We start from the raw sequence: 17,997 nt of genomic DNA on the forward strand, positions 1-17,997 counted from the left end.
TCCTGAGGTGTGTTTCCTGCTTAGGCATTGTAGCAGAGACATTGTTCTCTCAGTTTAGGAGGCTGCACTGAAATTCCAACTCTTTTACTCTCAGAGATGAATATTTCAGGCAGTCTCAGAAATGAACACAGGATCCTGGGCAGTGCTGAGCCTTCCCTTGGGGGTGGGCACTATAAACTGAGTCCTTGGCGGTACATGACCAGAGCTGCTGCTCCTCACAGCACCCTCAGAAAACACAAACCAGATAAAAGAAATACCCTGAAAATTGCACCAGCTTTGCTGAGAAGGGGCTGTCTTAATTGTTCCCTGTGCTTTCCTTTTCTGAACAGACCCTGTCCTAAGGAGCAGCAAATGTCCAACAGCAGCTCCCTCACCCAGTTCCTCCTCCTGGCATTCGCAGACAGGAGGGAGCTGCAGCTCCTGCACTTCTGGCTCTTCCTGGCCATCTCCCTGGCTGCCCTCCTGGCCAATGGCCTCATCCTCAGCGCCGTAGCCTGTGACCACCACCTGCACACCCCCATGGGCTTCTTCCTGCTCAACCTCTCCCTCACAGACCTGGGCTGCATCTGCACCATTTTCCCCAAAGCCATGCACAATTCCCTCCATAACACCACAACTATCTCCTACATGGGATGTGCTGCACAGGTCTTCTTCTTTGCCTTTTTCATGTCAGCAGAGTATTTCCTCCTCACCATCATGTGCTACGACCGCTACGTTGCCATCTGCAAACCCCTGCACTACGGGACCCTCCTGGGCAGCAGAGCTTGTGCCCACATGGCAGCAGCTGCCTGGGCCGCTGGGTTTCTCAATTCACTGCTGCACACAGCCAATACATTTTCCCTGCCCCTGTGCCAGGGCAATGCCCTGGGCCAGTTCTTCTGTGAAATCCCACACATCCTCAAGCTCTCCTGCTCACACTCAGGCTACCTCAGGGAAATTGGGCTTCTCTTGTTTACTGTCTCTTTAGGACTTGGTTGTTTAATTTTCATTGTTTTCTCCTATGTGCAGATCTTCAGGGCTGTGCTGAGGATCCCCTCTCAGCAGGGACGGCACAAAGCCTTTTCCACGTGCCTCCCTCACCTGGCTGTGGTCTCCCTGTTCCTCAGCACTGCCATATTTGCTGACCTGAAGCCCCCCTCCAACTCCTCCCCATCCCTGGATCTGGCCCTCTCAGTTCTGTACTCAGTGGTGCCTCCAGCACTGAACCCCCTCATCTACAGCCTGAGGAACCAGGAGCTCAAGGATGCCCTGAGAAAAATGATGGCTGGATGCTTTTCAGGAGCAATAAAGCACCAGTTTTCTGGTGTGTAGCATTCAGAATGGGACTCCTTAATGGCCCAACCTTCCTGCTCAGGTTTTTCGTGGAGGTCATCAGGTTGTTCTTGCAATAATTTTCTGTGCAATTAAATATTGTTATGCATCTGCCTTCTAATTTAGTGTCTACTCATTGAATTTGACCCAGAGATGTATAACTGATGAATTGTACTCTCTGAGTATTTAAACAAAATAAAGGACTCTGCAGTGCCTTCTTTGTCCAAGACCCTTCTTCTCAGATGTTCCTAAAGGACAGCACACTGCAGGACAGGGTGTATTTGCAAACGGCAAGGGGACAATAATCCCAGCCCAGCAGCACTGCCAGGGAGCAGCAGGGCTTGGTCTTTGCAGAGCTGCTCTCTTGCCACTTCCACACTGTCCTCCTGAGCCCCTTTCTCGCTGTAAGGCCTGAGTGCTCTCTGAGCACAGTCCTGGGGGCTGGAAGCCCTTGGAGCACAGGCAGGGACAGGCCCTGGGAACTTGTGAAACAGAGCTGGGCTCCCTTCCTGCATCTCCAGGATGCTGTGGGATCTTCTGAGGCCACTGCATGGACTGGGTCACTTCTTCTGTGTCCTTGCTCCAGGGCTGGAACTCTCCTGCAGTGTCACCATGACACTCCTGCTCTCTGCTTTCCAGGTTCCATTTTCAGATCCAGTCTTCCCCTCCTGCTCACAGGGACATCCTGTGAGTGCTTCAGAGCTGCCATCCTGGGGCAGCTCCTGCCCAGCGTGGGCAGGCACAAGGTCTCTCCACCTGCTCCTCTCCCCTCCCCAGTGCCACTGTTTTCTGCAGCCTCCTCATCCTTGCCCAGCACAGCCCTCCTGGCACAGTTGGACACAGCCCTTGTTCTACCCCCTCCTCAGGCACCTGCCCAACCCCCTCAGCTCCAGCCTGAGGGCCAGAAACCTTCTGGGCAGGGAGGCACTGGGGAAAATGCTGAGGAAACCTTTCAGCTGCACTCAAATCCAATTGGAGGGGTTGGCCTCAAAGAAGAAATCCCTTCTCGTTCTCCAGAACCACCAGGACAACCTGTGTTGTGTCCTGGGCATTCCTCTGGAAGTGTGGGCTATGGAAAAGGTTTTGGTGTCAGGGCTATTGAGAAGGCTGGGCAGTGTCACTGGGAGACCTCTCCCAAACCCTTGGAAAGGCCAGAACCATCCCAGAGCTTCCTGGGGCCTTGGCAAAGGCAGACATGGAAGCAGTCTGCAAACAGGGCAGCAAGGAGGGTTAGGAGAGTTCCAGACTGCTCAGGCTCAGCAGGCAAGGGGATATGGCAAGTCCTCCTGCAGCCATTGCCAGGTATGGGAAGGACAAGTCAGGGATTGCAGAACCCCTGTGGGAGGGAAAAGGGGATGTTTTGTGCCCTTGACATGGTCTCCTGTGGTCTCCTTATGGCCAGACTGGTGAGAGCTGGACTGAAGAAGTGGAAGATGTGGTGGGTGGGAAATTGGCTGAATGAAGAGTGTCCAATAAAATCCATGGTACAAAAGCCTCTTGTCAGCAACTTCTGGATGAAATTCGTCAGTGACCAACCCTTGAACACCACTGTAGAACACTTTTATTAGCTCTCTGTACACTGGGACAAAATGTGTTTTCAAGTCCTTTGTGAATGATGCCAAATTTCAGGGAGCTCTTGAGCAACCCCTAGTTTAAAGACACATATTGGGGCAGGAACTCCAATGAAATGAACTCACTCCCCTTTTATTCCCCACCACTATAGGGAGACAAAATACAAGGAGACATAAGTGAAAAAAGAGTTTACTGACAGGAAATATAGCAGCAAAAACAGCAATACCAACAGAAGAGTTCAAAGCTACAGCAGAGAGAGAAATTGCCTCCTCTCTCCCCCCCGACCCAACTCCCTTTTGTAAACAGAAAAAAACAGGGATAAACACATGCCTCCCTTCCCCGTTTTCCCCCTGAATGAACAAAGAACAAAAAACAAAACCATGAGAAAGAGGGGGCAAAGCAAAATGTGGGAAACTCTCTGGTCTGAGATCAGTTGTGCTGCCCAAGAACACGCTGACTCCAGAGGTGTCCAAGCAGGGCAGAGCCGGCGACTCCGGTCCGTGCGGCGGCGGGGGGGAGGCAGCGGCTCTGCTTGATTCCATGGAGTTCTGGGCAGGCACAGTGGCCCCTTGGTTCCAGGAGGTTCTGAGATGTCTCAGGATTCCTTTTGTTCCAACGAGACCCCGCATGTCACAATGGGCCCTTGGTTCCATGAGATTCCACAGTGTCCCTGCATTCCTTTGGTTCCATGAGGCCCTGCAGTGTCACGGTGCCACTTGATTCCGTGACATTACAAAGAATCAGAATGGCCCCTTGATTTAAGGCCAACTGCACATGGGGTTGCCTTGGGGGAAGTGTGGGCACCCAGACAAGGGAGTTGTCACCCCCCTGGACTCAGCCCTGGGGTCACCACATCTGGACTGGTCTGTCTGTCTGTGAGGTTCCCCATTCTGGAGGAATGAGGAAGAACTGGAGAGGGTCTAGAGGAGATCCGACAGGATGGAGCTTTTCTCCATATTGGAAATAGAATGAAATCTCCACAAAGAGTAGCACTGAAGGTTCAGACTGAAGGTGAGGAAAAAGAAATGTCACTCAACGGGGACCCTTGTGGTGCAAGAGACACCCAGAGGGAGTCAGGATCAGCCCATGGCTTTGTGTTCCAGGGAACAGCCAGAGCTGGTGCAGAGCCATCAGGGAGGGTCTAGAAATGCTGCTGGGAGGGGGTGGGAAAGCAGGAGGGGGGTGTGCAGCCTGCAAGGCCAGAGCAGCAGCAGGGCCAGGGCAGGACAGCCTGCAGGAGAGATGGCCAAGGGCTCTGGCAGGGCTGCAAGGCCCAAAGGCACCCAGGCCTTTGTCCCCTTGCCTCTGGCAGCTGCCTCTGCCACTCAGGCCACCACAAGCCACTTTCCTGGCAGGTTCTGCCCTTGGGTTCTGCCTCGCCCCTCCCTCAGGAGCCTGGCAGGGGTTGCCCAGTTTTGGGCCTTTGTTGTTCCTCCCCCTCCCATCCCAGTGCCCCCCAAACAGCCCTGAGCCAGCCGGGAGGGACAGGATCTGCTGGGCCAGGGCCTGGGGCTCAGCCCTTGGCCTTTGTGCTCCACAAAACCAAGGCAGGCTTTGCTCAGCATTGCAGGGGCCTGCCCAGAGCCTTTGTCTGCCTGCACTCCTGGCCTCCAAGGAGCTGCTCCAAGGAGTCCCTGGGGAGGCTTTGGCAGTGCCTGCCCTCAGTGGGGCCCAGCAATGCTTCAAGGCACTTGGACTTTGGCTTCTGACTTCTTCAGCAGCTGCTTCAATCTTCTCTCAGCACCTCAGGATCATGGGCTGGGCTGCAAACACACCGTGGGGCTCATTAAAATGCAGAAATCCCTCAGGATCTCTTTGTCTTCCTTTAATTGTCTTCATGACATTTACAAAACAAGTCTTTGAAGTTTGTACTTTTTTTGTTTTAATTCAATGTGGATATTTTTTAGTTCAGAGAAGAGGTGATAGAGGTGTTCTCCAAGTGATCTTGATGCTGAGTGTCTCCTCAGGAGATCCAGACTGCCCCTGTATGATCAACCTTGCTCCTCACCCCCCAACCTCCCCAGTTCTGACATGGCCCATCTTGGACTGACAGCTGATGCAACTCCAAACACACTGTGGGACCCATTAAAACATTGAAAAACAAATTATTTTTCTTTCTTTAGTTGTCTTCAGGTCTTCAAGACATAAACAACTAATTAGAGTTGTTTTGTAGTTTAGCTAAGGAGGAAGATTTTAAAGTGGAAGTCACCAAAAATATATTTTTTGATGAAAGGGAATGATTTACACAAAGTCTTGGGATGCAAGAGGGTCAGGACACAAAGGATTTGGACACAAATATAAGGGGGCAAAAGAGATTACTGGCATATAATTATTAACCAGTTGAATAGTTATCAAGTGGTTCAATAGCATTTGCTACAATTTTAACAGTGACTGAATTCTAGATTCACAATAACAACATTCCCACCACTGTCAATTCACACCCACACCCAGGCAGAGATGTGTGGACACATCAAGAGCTGGCTGTGGAAAGGTCCCTCTCCCAAATTCTCCTTGTTGTCAGGGAAACACTCCCCCAAATCCCTTTGTGTTTCCCACCAGACAAGGGTCACAGCTGGAGGAGTGTTTGTGGAGGGGTATCAGAATTGTCCTGGGCACCAGCGAGGGTCTTTGGAGTGTTGGAAACTGGAGGGTTCCCGAGCTGGGAGAGGCTGCCAGAGGTGTCCCACTGAGAGGGAGGTGCTGGGGAGCTGCCAGGGCCTCCCTCAGCCCCGCTGGGTGTGGGCTCCCAAGGGGACTGGCTTTAGTGATCTGCTGAATTTCCATCCTGGTGTCAGGAATGACTGGAGTTTCCAAACTATTTGGGAATTGAATCCAAACTGTTTCATTAGGGCTGCAATTCAGTCAGGGAATGTTCCAAGGTTTTCATGGGATGACTGATTATCCTGTGTTCCCCAGCTGTTCCACTCCAGATTGTTCCTACCTTTATGGTCCAGGAGCACCTGGTCCAGTCCAGGGACACTTCACCACACCCTGGTCCAGTCCAAGGGCTCTTCATTGCCCAGCTGGTTTGGTCAAGGCTTGTCAGGAGCTCCTGAGATCATACATATAAGAAGGATGGGGACAGACTTAGTTGTAATAAGGCAAGTGATAATGGTTTTCTTTTTAAAAAAGAGCAGATTGGAACTAGATATAAGGAAGAATATTTTTACACTGAGGGTGGTGAAACACTGGCACAGGTTGCCCACAGAGGTCATAGATGCCCCAGCCTTGGAAACATTCAAGGCCAGGTTAGAAAGGGCTGTGAACAACCTGATCTAGTTGAACATGAACCTGTTCATTGCAGGGGGGTTGGACTAGATGACCTAGAAAGGTCCCATCTGACTCAAACTATTTAAGATTCTATGGTTCTTTCCTACAGAGCCAAGGCTGACAAGGATCCCACAGGTTTCAGACCCAGCTGAACATCCCCTTTGATGGCCCAGCTGGCAGCTCTGCTAAGAAGCTGCTGCAAAGAACCTCCAGACCTAAAGGAGCTTCTGTGCTGGGCTCAGCTGTGGCTCTCAGAGCTGGGGGTTGGCTTTTGGCTGCCAGGTCCCCACCAAGGCTCTCTCACTCCTCCTTCTTCTCCACTCCCCTTGGTGCCTGCAGGGTTGTTTCTCCCCCATTTCTCTCACTCCTCTCTGGGTTACAGCACCCTGGATTTTATCCTTTCTCCAAAGGGTGATCACAGAGGTGCCTCTGGAATTGTTTTTTGGCTCAGCTTTGGGCACTGGCTGGTCCATTTTGGAGCCACCTGAAACTGGCTCTCTCTGACACAGAGTCAACTCTTGATCTCCTCTTCCCTGAGGGAAACCTGTAGCCCCCTCCCTGCTACCAAACCTGATCCAGAGGGTCATTCAAGTGCCCAGGAATACAGGAGGTCTTTGATCCCATTATTCTTCAGGCTGGTCAAACAAGACTTTGTCTTCTTCCTGTCCCTGACTGCAGGTTCTTTGTGTCAGAGCAGAGCTGTGCTGGACCTCAGCCGTGCTTTGCTCCAGAGCCTGCTGGGGTGGGGGCAGATGGCAATGGAACAGTTGGGTTGGACTGGATAATCCTTGTGGTTCCCTTCCACCTCATCATATTCTGTCATTCTGTGTTTGTTTGGGTTTGGTTTGGTTGGGTTTGGTCTTTTTCCCTCCTTTTGATTTCCTTTCCTCTCACCCATGAGTTTTTCCTTCATTGTCTTGGGCCTTGCTGGGCACCTGATGGCAGGACAAGTTTCTCCAACTCACTCATCTTGACCACATTTTTTGTCCAAGTCACCATTAACAAGCGAGGTTTCTCACAGACTCGCTGCAACTTGGCATCACCCACAAAGGAGTGGAAAGTGCATTTCATCCCATCATCCAGAGACATAATAAAGATGTCCCATAGGAATGGTCAAGGGCTGGTCCCTGATGGATGTCACCTGGGAGTTGCTGCCAAGAGGAATTTGTGCCATGACTTTTGACCCTCATCAGTCATTCAACTTCCCACCCATCACATGTTTCACTTGTCCAGTCCAGCTCTCACCAGTCTGGCTCTAAGGAGACCACAGGAGACCATGTCCAGGGCCTTGATAAAGTCTGGGCACACAACATCCCCTTCTTTTTCGTCCCACAGGGGTTCTGCAATCCCTGCCTTGTCCTTCCCATGCCTGGGAATGGCTGCAGCAGGACTTGCCCTATCCCCTTCCCTGCTGAGCCTGAGCAGTCTGGAACTCTGCCAACCCTCCTTGCTGCCCTGTTTGCAGACTGCTTCCATGTCTGCCTTTGCCAAGGCCCCAGGAAGCTCTGGGCTGGCTCTGGCCTTTCCAAGGGTTTGGGAGAGGTCTCCCAGTGACACTGCCCAGCCTTCTCAATATCCCTGACACCAAAACCTTTTCAATATCCCATAGTTTCAGTTTAGTGCTCAGGACACAACACAGATTCTCATGGTTCTTCAGGAGAAAATTAGAAGTGGTTTCATTATAGAGGTCAACGGGTGGAGCAGCCCAGTCTGGTCTGGCCCCACAGCAGTGCCCAGCCCAGGGTGCTGCAGAGCTCTGGGCACTCCCCCCACAGCCCCAGCCCCTCTGAAGGGCACAGCAGCTCCTGGGGCACAGAGGGGAGTCTCAGCATCCCCATCAGCTCAGGGGCTGGACACTCAGCATGGCAGGAGGAAATGGAGGTCAGGGAAACTGCAGGAGCCCTGGTGTCACCTCCAGGAGATGCCCAGCACAGCCTGACTGTGCCCCTCAGTGCCAGCCCCTCTGCCCAGCCCAGCCCAGAGACCTGGCCCAGGGACAGAGCAGCCTGTCCCCAGGGGGGCTGCAGAAAGAGGTTTCTCTGTGTCAGGGATTCCTCTCTGCAGGCCCAGAAATGCTGCCTTGCTCTTCTGCAGGGACATCCCTTTGCCCAGGTCAGTGTGTCCAGGTTGCCTTGGCCAGTTGCAGATCCCAGCCTGGGATCCCTGCAGGGCCCTGAGCTGGAGGTGCTGCTCTGCACAGGGAGGGGCTGTGGCACCCTGGGCTGACCCTGCACTGGCCATGCTGGTCAGGGTGGGGAGCAGACCCAGCAGGATGGGGATCACTCCTCTCCACCCTCTGCCATAGTCCTGGGAGGCTCAGTAGGCAAGAACAAGGCTGGGCAGGACCATGGGCTGTTTCCAATGGCACAAAGGGCAGGGCAGGGCTCCACTCCATGCAGCCTGTGGGCTGGAGAGTTCTTCAGGACACCCTCCTGGAAAGCCCACCCCTGGCTCTGGTACAGCCCCCCCTGAACTGGGGAGGCACAAGGGGAGTTCACTGTGGGTGAGACAAGTCACTGGCCAGAGTCCTTTCTCTGTTCCTGCTGCATCCCCTGGGGTTGCAGAACTCTCCTTTACCAGTTCACAGGCAGATTTAGGACTTGATCTCTGGTAACTCCACCCTGGGCAGGATTCTGCTCCAGGGCTCCATTCCCTGCTGACTGGATGGGACGGGCTGTCCCTGCAGATCCTCTGTGCTCTCCTGCACTTCCTGAGTTCCTACAGACAAGTCCTCACCTGCCATCAGAGCCCTCACAAGCTGCAGAGCCCCAGGCAGGTGACTTGGAGACCATTTGCCACTGGCCACCAGCCCAGAACATCTGACCCAGCCCTCAGTCCCTCAAGTACCCCAGTGAGTCGCTTCTCTCACTGCAGGGACCGAATGGGGAAACAAGCAAAGCAATGAGACTTTGCAGAGTCTATTCCTTGGCCTTGTTCTTTACACCAACCTTTCAAAAAGAGCAAAGTCTTCAGGAACTGCCCAGGGGGATCCCCTTTCCTGATGGAAATGATGTTAAGGAGCCCAGCTCAGTCCCAGCAGTGCCCAGGGCCTGTCCCTGCCCATGGTCACAGGACTGACAGACAGCAGGGACTGAGCTGCCAGAGCACTCAGGCCTTGGGCAAGGAGCACAAAGGAGAGGGAGGCAGTGGGAAAAGAGCATCTCTGAAAAGCCCAAGAGCTGCTGCTCCCTGGCAGTGCTCCTGTACCAGAACTCTTTACCCCTTCTCCTCTGCACACAGGTACTGCCCTCCAGTTTTAGAGAAGATGTTGGAGGGAGAATCTGGAGAAAAGAATTCAAGTCCTTTATTGTACTCAGTGACTGTGATTCCTCATGTACAGAATAACAAAGGCAGGATGTTTGACAAAGAAGTTGCTGCAGGAAATTTTATTTTGTTTAAATGCACACAGAGAATGATTCCTCATTTACACAATTGTGGGTCAAAACAAAGAGTTAGAGAGTAAATTAGGTATGAGATGAAGAATAAATTTCTGTGTTAACAACATTAAAAGAGGAAAAAATATAAGAAGACTCCCCCACTACCACTCTCAAAAGTTTTAGAAGGTAGGCTGGGCCAGTAAAGGGTTACACAATGAATGTTCTGCAGAAGAAAAGAGGCAGGTTATTGCTCCTGAAAAGCATCCAGTCATCATTTTCCTCAGGGCATCCTTGAGCTCCTGGTTCCTGAGGCTGTAGATGAGGGGGTTCAGTGCTGGAGGCACCACCGAGTACAGAACTGATAGTGGCAGATCTAGTGTTGGGGAGGAGACGGAGTGGGGCTTCAGGTGGGAAAACATACCAGTGGTGATAAACAAAGAGACCACGGCCAGGTGAGGGAGGCAGGTGGAAAAGGCTTTGTGCCGTCCCTGCTCAGAGGGGATCCTCAGCACAGCCCTGAAGATCTGCACATAGGAGAAAACAATGAAAATGAAACAACCAAACACTAAACAGGCACTAACCCGAATGAGCCCAATTTCCCTGAGGTAGCCTGAGTGTGAGCAGGAGAGCTTGAGGATGGCAGGGATTTCACAGAAGAACTGGTCCAGGGCATTGCCCTGGCACAGGGGCAGGGAAAATGTGTTGGCTGTGTGCAATAGAGCAGTGAGAAAGCCAGTGGCCCAGGCAGCTGCTGCCATGTGGGCACAAGCTCTGCTGTCCAGGAGGGTCCCGTAGTGCAGGGGTTTGCAGATGGCAACGTAGCGGTCGTAGCACATGATGGTGAGGAGGAAATACTCTGCTGACATGAAGAAGAAAAAGAAAAAGAGCTGTGCAGCACATCCCGTGTAGGAGATGGTTGTGGTGTTCTGGAGGGAATTGTGCATGGCTTTGGGGACAGTGGTGCAGATGCAGCCCAGGTCTGTGAGGGACAGGTTGAGCAGGAAGAAGCCCATGGGGGTGTGCAGGTGGTGGTCCCAGGCTACGGTGCTGAGGATGAGGCCGTTGGCCAGGAGGGCAGCCAGGGAGATGGCCAGGAAGAGCCAGAAGTGCAGGAGCTGCAGCTCCCTCCTGTCTGCGAATGCCAGGAGGAGGAACTGGGGCATGGAGCTGCTGTTGGGCATTTGCTGCTCCTTAGGACAGGGTCTGTTCAAAAAAGGAAAGGACAGGGAACAATTAAGACAGCCCCCTCTCAGCAAACCAGTGCAACTTTCAGGGAAATCCCCTCCAAGTCAAGGCATTTCTTTTCTCTGGTTTGTGCTCTCTGAGGGTTCTGTGAGGAGCAGGAGCTCTGCCCATGTGCTGCCAAGGCCTCAGCTTTGCTCTGCTGCAGTGCAGACATGGAGCTGGTTTGGGACAGCTCTCATGATCACAGGGGATGTCACATGGAACCCAGCTTTGATGGAAAGTTCAATTCCTGTACTCTTGTCTTGGAGTAATTTGGGCTGCAGGAGAGAGGCACAGAGTATCCTTAAAATAATTTTCACTGGGTTTTTTGGTTACAATCATAATACTTGGGGGGTATTTTTTAGGGGCAAATTTTTCTGATGACAAATCTCAAGAGTGCTGAGACAGGACAGGCAGAAGGGCTGAGCTCTCCGTTGCTTATTGCAGAGCCAGGAGAGCTGCAGTGCCTCTCAGTCTGTTTCCCATCTGCCCTGCACTTTCCCTTGGGCTGCCTTGAAGATGACTTCACACACAGATTCATCCTTAAAAACCCCACCAAGATCTGTGCTGAGAGCAGGGCAGCGCTGCTTGAAAGGGCAGCTCTGTGAAGTGTCCCCTGTGCCAGCCCAGAGGTGCAGCTGTGCTGGACAGAGCAGGACAGGAGCCCTCCTGCAGAGAAGGCAAGGGCTGGCACAGGAGAGTGCCCACCCCCAAGGGAAGGCTCAGCACTGCCCAGGATCCTGTGCTCATTTCTGAGACTGCCTGAAATATTCACCTCTGAGAGTAAAAGAGTTGGAATTTCAGTGCAGCCTCCTGACCTGAGAGAACAATGTCTCTGCTACAATGCCTGAGCAGGAAACACACCTCAGAACTAATTCCCTTCCTGTAGCCCCTGTCTTTTCTGAGCTTTGCAACACCGAGACATGGAAAAGATCCTCCCTCAGCTGCCAGGTTTGCTCCTTGCCCACAGCCCTTCTGCCCCAGCCCTGGGAGCAGCTCCCCGGGCTGGCTGAGAGCTGCCCCTGGCAGGCAGCAGAGTCCCTGCCCAGCACAGCACCCTGGGCTGCAGGACCCTGCTCTGCCCCACAGCCCTGGGCACCCCCGGCTGCACTCTCGGTTTCACAGCTCTTCCAAAGTGCCCCAAAACAGCCCCCTGCTCACCCATCCCATCAGCTGGGGCTGGGCCAGCTTTAGGAGATGCCTCCAGGAGCTGCCCCTGCACTGCCCTGCAGCCACAGACTCACCATGTGCAGCCCTGCCAAGATTCCTCCTGCAGGGAGCTCTCAGCCCTCCTGCCAGTGCTGAGCCCCTTGAAGCTCTGTCTGTGCCCTGCTGGTGTCCCTGAGCTGCCCTGGCAGTGCCCTCAGCCCTGCTGGGCTGTGCAGAGGAGCTGCTCACCAGCAGAGCTGTCTCTTTGAAGCTCTTCTTGCTTGCCAGGAGCTCCCTGTGTGCCAGGAGCCCGGCCCAGCTCAGCAGCACAGCAACAGCCCCAGGCATTTAGTGACCCCCTGGGGGTTTGATGTTGTTTACATGAGACTCAGTCCCTGAGAGGAAGTTCAAACAACTTCTCAAGAAGTCAAAATGAGTTTGAAATACTGAAGTTTCTTGTACTGTCAATGGGTCCCACTGAAGGACATGACTGTGAAAGTGTCCCCAGATTCCAGTTGGAACAGAAAACTGCAGACAGTGATGACAAGGATGGACAAGCAAGGCAAAGGTGGCTCTAATGCAGAATAAACTTTGACATGTTTCTTTAATCCAAAGGACCAAGCCCTGACCCTCAGCCCATGGGAAGGCAGACCCTGTCCCTACCTCATTCCTCAGGGCTCTTCCTGGGGCACTGGGATGTGGGATGTGCAATGCCAAGGGCAGGACCATGGGGTGGCACCTGCCAGGCTGCTGAGCAGGGACAAGGAGGCCATGAGGCCCCAGGGCTGCAAGGGCCACTCCCCTCCTCCTGGCATCAGGGGCACAGACAGCAGCCCTGGCCAAAGGCCTGCAGAAGGTGGCTCTGTCAGGGCCTTTCAGCTTCTCCCCTCCCTGTCTCCTCTCCAGCCCAGGCTGTCCTACGGTGTCCATGCCCTGCCCCTTTCCCTGCAGGCTGTCGTCATCCCCCCGGCTGCCCCACCTGGCTGGCACCTTCCTGCACTGACATCTCTGCGTCCTCCCTGGCTCTTCCTGCACACACAAAGCCTTGGGCTCATCCAGACTCCTTCTTTCTGACATATTGCACCACAACACTGACCTTGGAGGGAAATTTCTGACTTCTTGTCACCAATCTAGGCCACCCCAGCTGCCCTTGGTGGCACTAGTTCTTTCTTAGGCTGTTTTCTGACAGGAAGAAAAGCTCCACCAGCTCTGACACCCCCCTTCCAGACCTCTCAGGCTACTCCTCTACTGTCCTCAATCTTCACACCACTGACCCCTGAGTCCTCAGCCTCTATATATGGGTCATGTGACTGAGGCCCCAAATTCCTTCCTGGGAGATCTCTGGGACCTCTCCAAGGTTTTGGAAGATGACAATTGAGTGCTCTTATCCCAGAAAACAGAGAGGGACACTTTTTTCCAAGGATTGTCTTGGCAGAATGAGGTACAATCTCTTTAAAGTTTCTGGTACAAGGGAGCTCTGAGCTCTGGGTACGGAGGGAGGTCCAAGTGCCAACCACTGGAGTGGGAGCTACAAATCATCAGGGCTTGTGTTCTTTGGAGGGCCAGACACTGGTGAGAGAGGTGTGTGTGTGTGCACATGGAAGGACTTGAAGGGCACAATGAACTGTCTCAAAACACTGTCAAAGCAGGAAAATCCCATAAGGCACCACAACACATAAGCACTGGTGGCAAACAGAAAGGCCTTTAATTCCAAGGCCTAAAGGGAGGTGAAGCTCTGGAAGTAGCCCCCAGGACAGAATTGTACTGTGTAGAGTGTGGGAAAGAGCAGACAGCCCCAACAGGAAGCCAGGGCTGGTAAGGCAGGTCTGGGGAACCCATCCAGACAAAGATTCCCTTGACTCCATCAGGTTCCACAGTGTCACAATGGTTACTTAGGCTCAATAATGCCCTGCAGTGTAAGAATATCTCCTTGATTCCATGAAGTTCCACAGTGCCAATATGGGCCCTTGATTTCTTGAGGTCCACAGTGTCCCAGGGTCCCTTTGTCTCTATGACACTCTGCAGTGTCACAGTGGCCCCTTGATTCCATGAGGTTCTGAAAAGTCTCAGGGATCATTTGTTTCCATGAGGCCCTGCAGTGTCACAGTGGCCTTTGAGTCCCCGAGGTTCCTCAGTGTCACAATGGCCCCTTGATTCTATGAGGGCCTGAAATGTCTCAGGGCTCCCTTGGTTCCATGAGGCCCTTCATGGCACAATGAACCCTTGGTTCCATGAGGTTCCACAGTGTCCCACGATTCCTTTGATTTCATGAGGCCCTGGAGCACCACAATGGCCCCTTGATTCCATGAGTTTCCACAGTCTCCCAGGGTTACTTCGGTTCCATGAGGCCTTGCAGTGTCACAATGGCCTCTTAATTCCAGGAGTTTTCACATTGTCACAATGCTCCCTTGATTCTTTGAGATTCCACAGTGTCCCAGGGTTCCTTTGGCTCCAGAAGGTCCTACAGTGTCACAATGGCCCCTTTACTCCAGGAGGTTCCACAGTGTCCTTGCTGGAACACACAGGGCTGTAATGTTGTCACCCCTGCAGAGCTGCCTCCAGCTCTGGGCTCCAGCACATCAGGGACATGGACCTGCTGGAGCGAGTGCAGAGGGGACCATCAAAGTGATCAGAGGGATGGAGCAGCTCTGCTGTGAGGAAAGGCTGAGAGAATTGGGATTATTCTGGTTGGAGAAAAGAAGGCTTTGGGGTGACCTAATTGTGGCCTTACAGTGCCTGAAGGGAGCCAACAAGAAAGATGGAGAGAGACTATTTACAAGAGCCTGCTGAGGGATGGCTGAGGGAACTGGGCTTGTTGAGTGTGGAGAAGGGGAGGCTCAGGGGGGACCTCATTGCTCTCTACAATGACCTGAAAGGAGGTTTTAGTGGGTGTGGGAGTCGGTCTCTTCTTTAAAGCCTTTAGTGACAGGAAGAGAGGAAACAGCCTTAAATTGCGTTGGGCAAGGTTCGTATTAGATATTCAAAAACCCTTTTTCCACTGAGAGAGTGCTCAGGCATTGGAACAAGTAGCCCAGGGAGGTGGTGGAGTCTCTGGAAGCATTCAGGTGGCATCTGGATGTAGAGCTTTGGGATGGGGTTTAGGGGTGATTCTGGTGGTGCTGGGTTGACAGTTGGACTAGAAGATCTGGAAGGTCTCTTCCAACCTTGATGATTCTGTGATTCTCTGACCTGTCATCCCTGTTTGCAGGTTTGTGCTCTGACAAGATCCTGGAGATGTTTTCTCTGTTGGGTCCACAGAGATTGTGTTGTGTGAGCTTTTTTTCCTCCAGGATCAAAACAAGGAGTAATTAATGCTAAATCTCACTGGAAGGCACTTGGTGCACCCCTGGATATCCTGATAATGAGGTAAAAAACTAACCCTTCTAAAGTTCCAGATTTTCCTCACCTCTTTGTACACAGTTGAACAAACTGGACCAAGTTATTACTTGAAAGTCATCTGCTGGATTTATCATTAATTACTCCTTGTTTTGATCTGAGGGGGAAAAGCTCACACAACACAATCTCTGAATGCTCCTTTGAACTTACCCACAGTGTGTTCACAAAGACACAGAGCAAGGCTTTTAGCTTTTGCTGCTCCCCTCAGTTCCAGCAGACAAAGAAATGTCTCTGTGAAATAACAGCAATTGCCTTACCATGTTACTGAACTACATTCAGTTTATCTGGTTTCAAACAAATACTCCATATTTTCTCTTTGTTTTATTTTCAAGGGCATGGGTATGGGTATTTAGATGACTGCCTTCACTGGTACAGCATAGAAACCATTCACATTGCTATAAATGAATATTACTCTCTTGACAAAACACCTTTTCCAAAGCCTCTGACAAAAAGAAAGGGAAAAAAACTCCAGAGAGGAGTGACCCACCAAAAAAAGTCTCCTCCCTAAAGATAATTCAGGCACACCCTTCAATATGGATCTCTCACTATCACCTCAAGCTCTTTTTTAGTGGAAGTTTCTGTAGGGAAGCTGAAGTGCATCACTGTCTCAGACAGCCAAGGATAAGATGACTGAGGGAATTCAGGTGCTCTCTTTAATTAATACAGGATTATTTCCCTTTCCTTTGGTGAAGCTAATAATGTGACTGGTGGAATGTCAGTAACAATTAAATCATAAACTAGTGCAGCACCAAAGGGAAAATTTACTTTAGTTATGGAGTATTGCCAGCAGAAATCTTGAAAATCTTATGCATATTTACACTGATAAAATACCACATGTACTTCCTGGGATACTGCAAGCTTTCTACAATCCTTGTGGCATGTCTTTACAGAGCAAGAGTGAACATTTTGAGATGATACCTTAATAAATGTGTTGCAGTTCTATTGTTTCTTGAATGTTAAGCACCACATCCTAAACGCAGGAACATGTTCAAGGTCAATGTCCTATTTTAGACCTTTTCAGCAACTGTGATATTGTGATAATCACACTTAAAACATTCCTCTAGAAAGAGTAAATTAGCCCTTTTCACTAGAAGGATTCTTATGATCAAAAACAAATCTGAAAGAGAACAAAGTCAGATTTCTTTTTTTTAGGTTTTTTTGTTTGTTTTTTTTTTTCAGCAATGCAATAAATTGCTGTCCCTAACTGGGATGGCTTTTCTACCCAAGAATTAAAAAGAAAACTCCAAAGTTCACTTTATTATGCACTTATATTACCTTTGGGGGTTTGGGGTTTTTCTGGAGGCCTCACCTATGTAAAAATACCTTCCTTAAAATGCGTTCATGCTTTCTGTAAGAACCAAACCATTCCAGCTGACATACCCTTCTATCACCAATACTGCAGGGAAATGTAATATCCCACTAAAGCAGAAGGGCAAGAAGACAACTGAGCATCAGCAGCTATTCCTAAGCAAGATTAGGGGTTTAGCTCCATCTAACTGAGGGATGAGATGTGCCCCTCAGTGGGTCTCTTCCCACTCCCCCACCAGCCCTTCTACCCGACTGCAAGCTCAAAGTTCTAAAAAGAGAAGGAGAAGCTGGAGCGTCAATATTTGCCCAGTGCAAACCCCAATAATCTTTGCTGGGAGCTGACAGGAATTGCTGTTCCACTGCCCTGGGATATCCTGGCTTGAGGCGAGAGCGCAGCCCCGCCCAGAGCCCCCAACCCCTCTGAGAGCTTTTGTAGCGTCTGTTTGTCCATGTCCCTGTGGCAGAGGCTCCCCCGACATCTGCCCTGGAGCTGGTCCAGCTGCTGGACCAAACAAGGCATTGTCCAGCCTGCCTTCCCCCAGCCCCGACCGCCCCAGCCCATCTTCCATCGCTCTGCTTCCTTTTCCTGCCCCTGCTCCCCCTCCGCTCCCTTCCCTCTGCCATTTTTATTAGGAATGTTCTTGCTGTTCTCACTGTCCCAGCATAAGCTGATCCCCAGGGGAGCCTGTGGAATGTAACCCCTCAAGCACTAAATTCCTTCCCCTGTGCCAGAGACACAGGTTTGTTGTTGCTGCCCCTCCCGCCGAGCACCAGCTCCATCTCCTGCTCCTGCCCAGGGGCTTTGCAGAAATCCAGGGCTGGGTGTGGATTGAAGGCTGTGGCAAGGGACAGGATAAAGTTGCTTGGCTTCCACCCTTGGTGTCTCAGTGTTTGTGATCTTGGGAATCCTCACAAACCTGGAACACTGGCAGATTATCTGTTGTTGTAAGCTATGTACCTGGAGATTGTTTTGATATGTGTTTACATTTTCCTTGAAAGCACAACTGATTGAAAGTACAACTGATAGAAAATAATGTATAAAAAACAAGGAAAAAGGAAAAAAAAAGAAAAATAAAAAGAAAAACAAAGAAAAGGAAAATAAAAAGAAAAAAAAAAAAACAAAAAAAAAGTGAAAGAAAAAAAAAGAAAAAGGAAAAAATAATAAACAAATAAAAAGATAAAAGGCAAGAAAGAAAAAAAGGGAAAAAAAATTTGAAAAAAAAGAACAAAGAAAAAAGAGAAAAAAGAAAAAAGAGAGATAAAAAAAGGGAAGAAAAGAAAAAAAAAGAAATAAAAGAAAGAAATAAAAAAGAGAAAATAAAAGAAGACAGAAAAACTAAACCCCAACAAGTCCGATCCTCCCCCGCCGCAGGGAATACAACTCCCACAA

The 17,997-nt window shown here is 51.0% G+C and overlaps 2 protein-coding genes across 2 annotated transcripts; one reads left to right on the forward strand and one right to left on the reverse strand.

The window, feature by feature from the left end:
- Positions 1-351: 351 nt before the first annotated feature.
- LOC113983384 (olfactory receptor 14J1-like) lies at positions 352-1,260 on the forward strand (the record flags this gene model as incomplete). The annotated part of the gene is made up of 1 exon (XM_027712440.1): positions 352-1,260. A coding segment is annotated over exon 1 (909 nt), but the record flags the coding sequence as incomplete, so codon positions are not given.
- An 8,533-nt stretch (positions 1,261-9,793) lies between these two features.
- Positions 9,794-10,711, reverse strand: LOC113983386 (olfactory receptor 14J1-like; the record flags this gene model as incomplete). Its single annotated transcript, XM_027712442.2, has 1 exon — positions 9,794-10,711. A coding segment is annotated over exon 1 (918 nt), but the record flags the coding sequence as incomplete, so codon positions are not given.
- Positions 10,712-17,997: the final 7,286 nt, after the last annotated feature.

The sequence above is a fragment of the Pipra filicauda genome, unplaced genomic scaffold (genome assembly GCF_003945595.2).
Source record: "Pipra filicauda isolate LSUMZ 115617 unplaced genomic scaffold, ASM394559v2 scaffold931_size49518_pilon, whole genome shotgun sequence".
Classification (NCBI taxonomy): Eukaryota; Metazoa; Chordata; class Aves; order Passeriformes; family Pipridae; genus Pipra; species Pipra filicauda.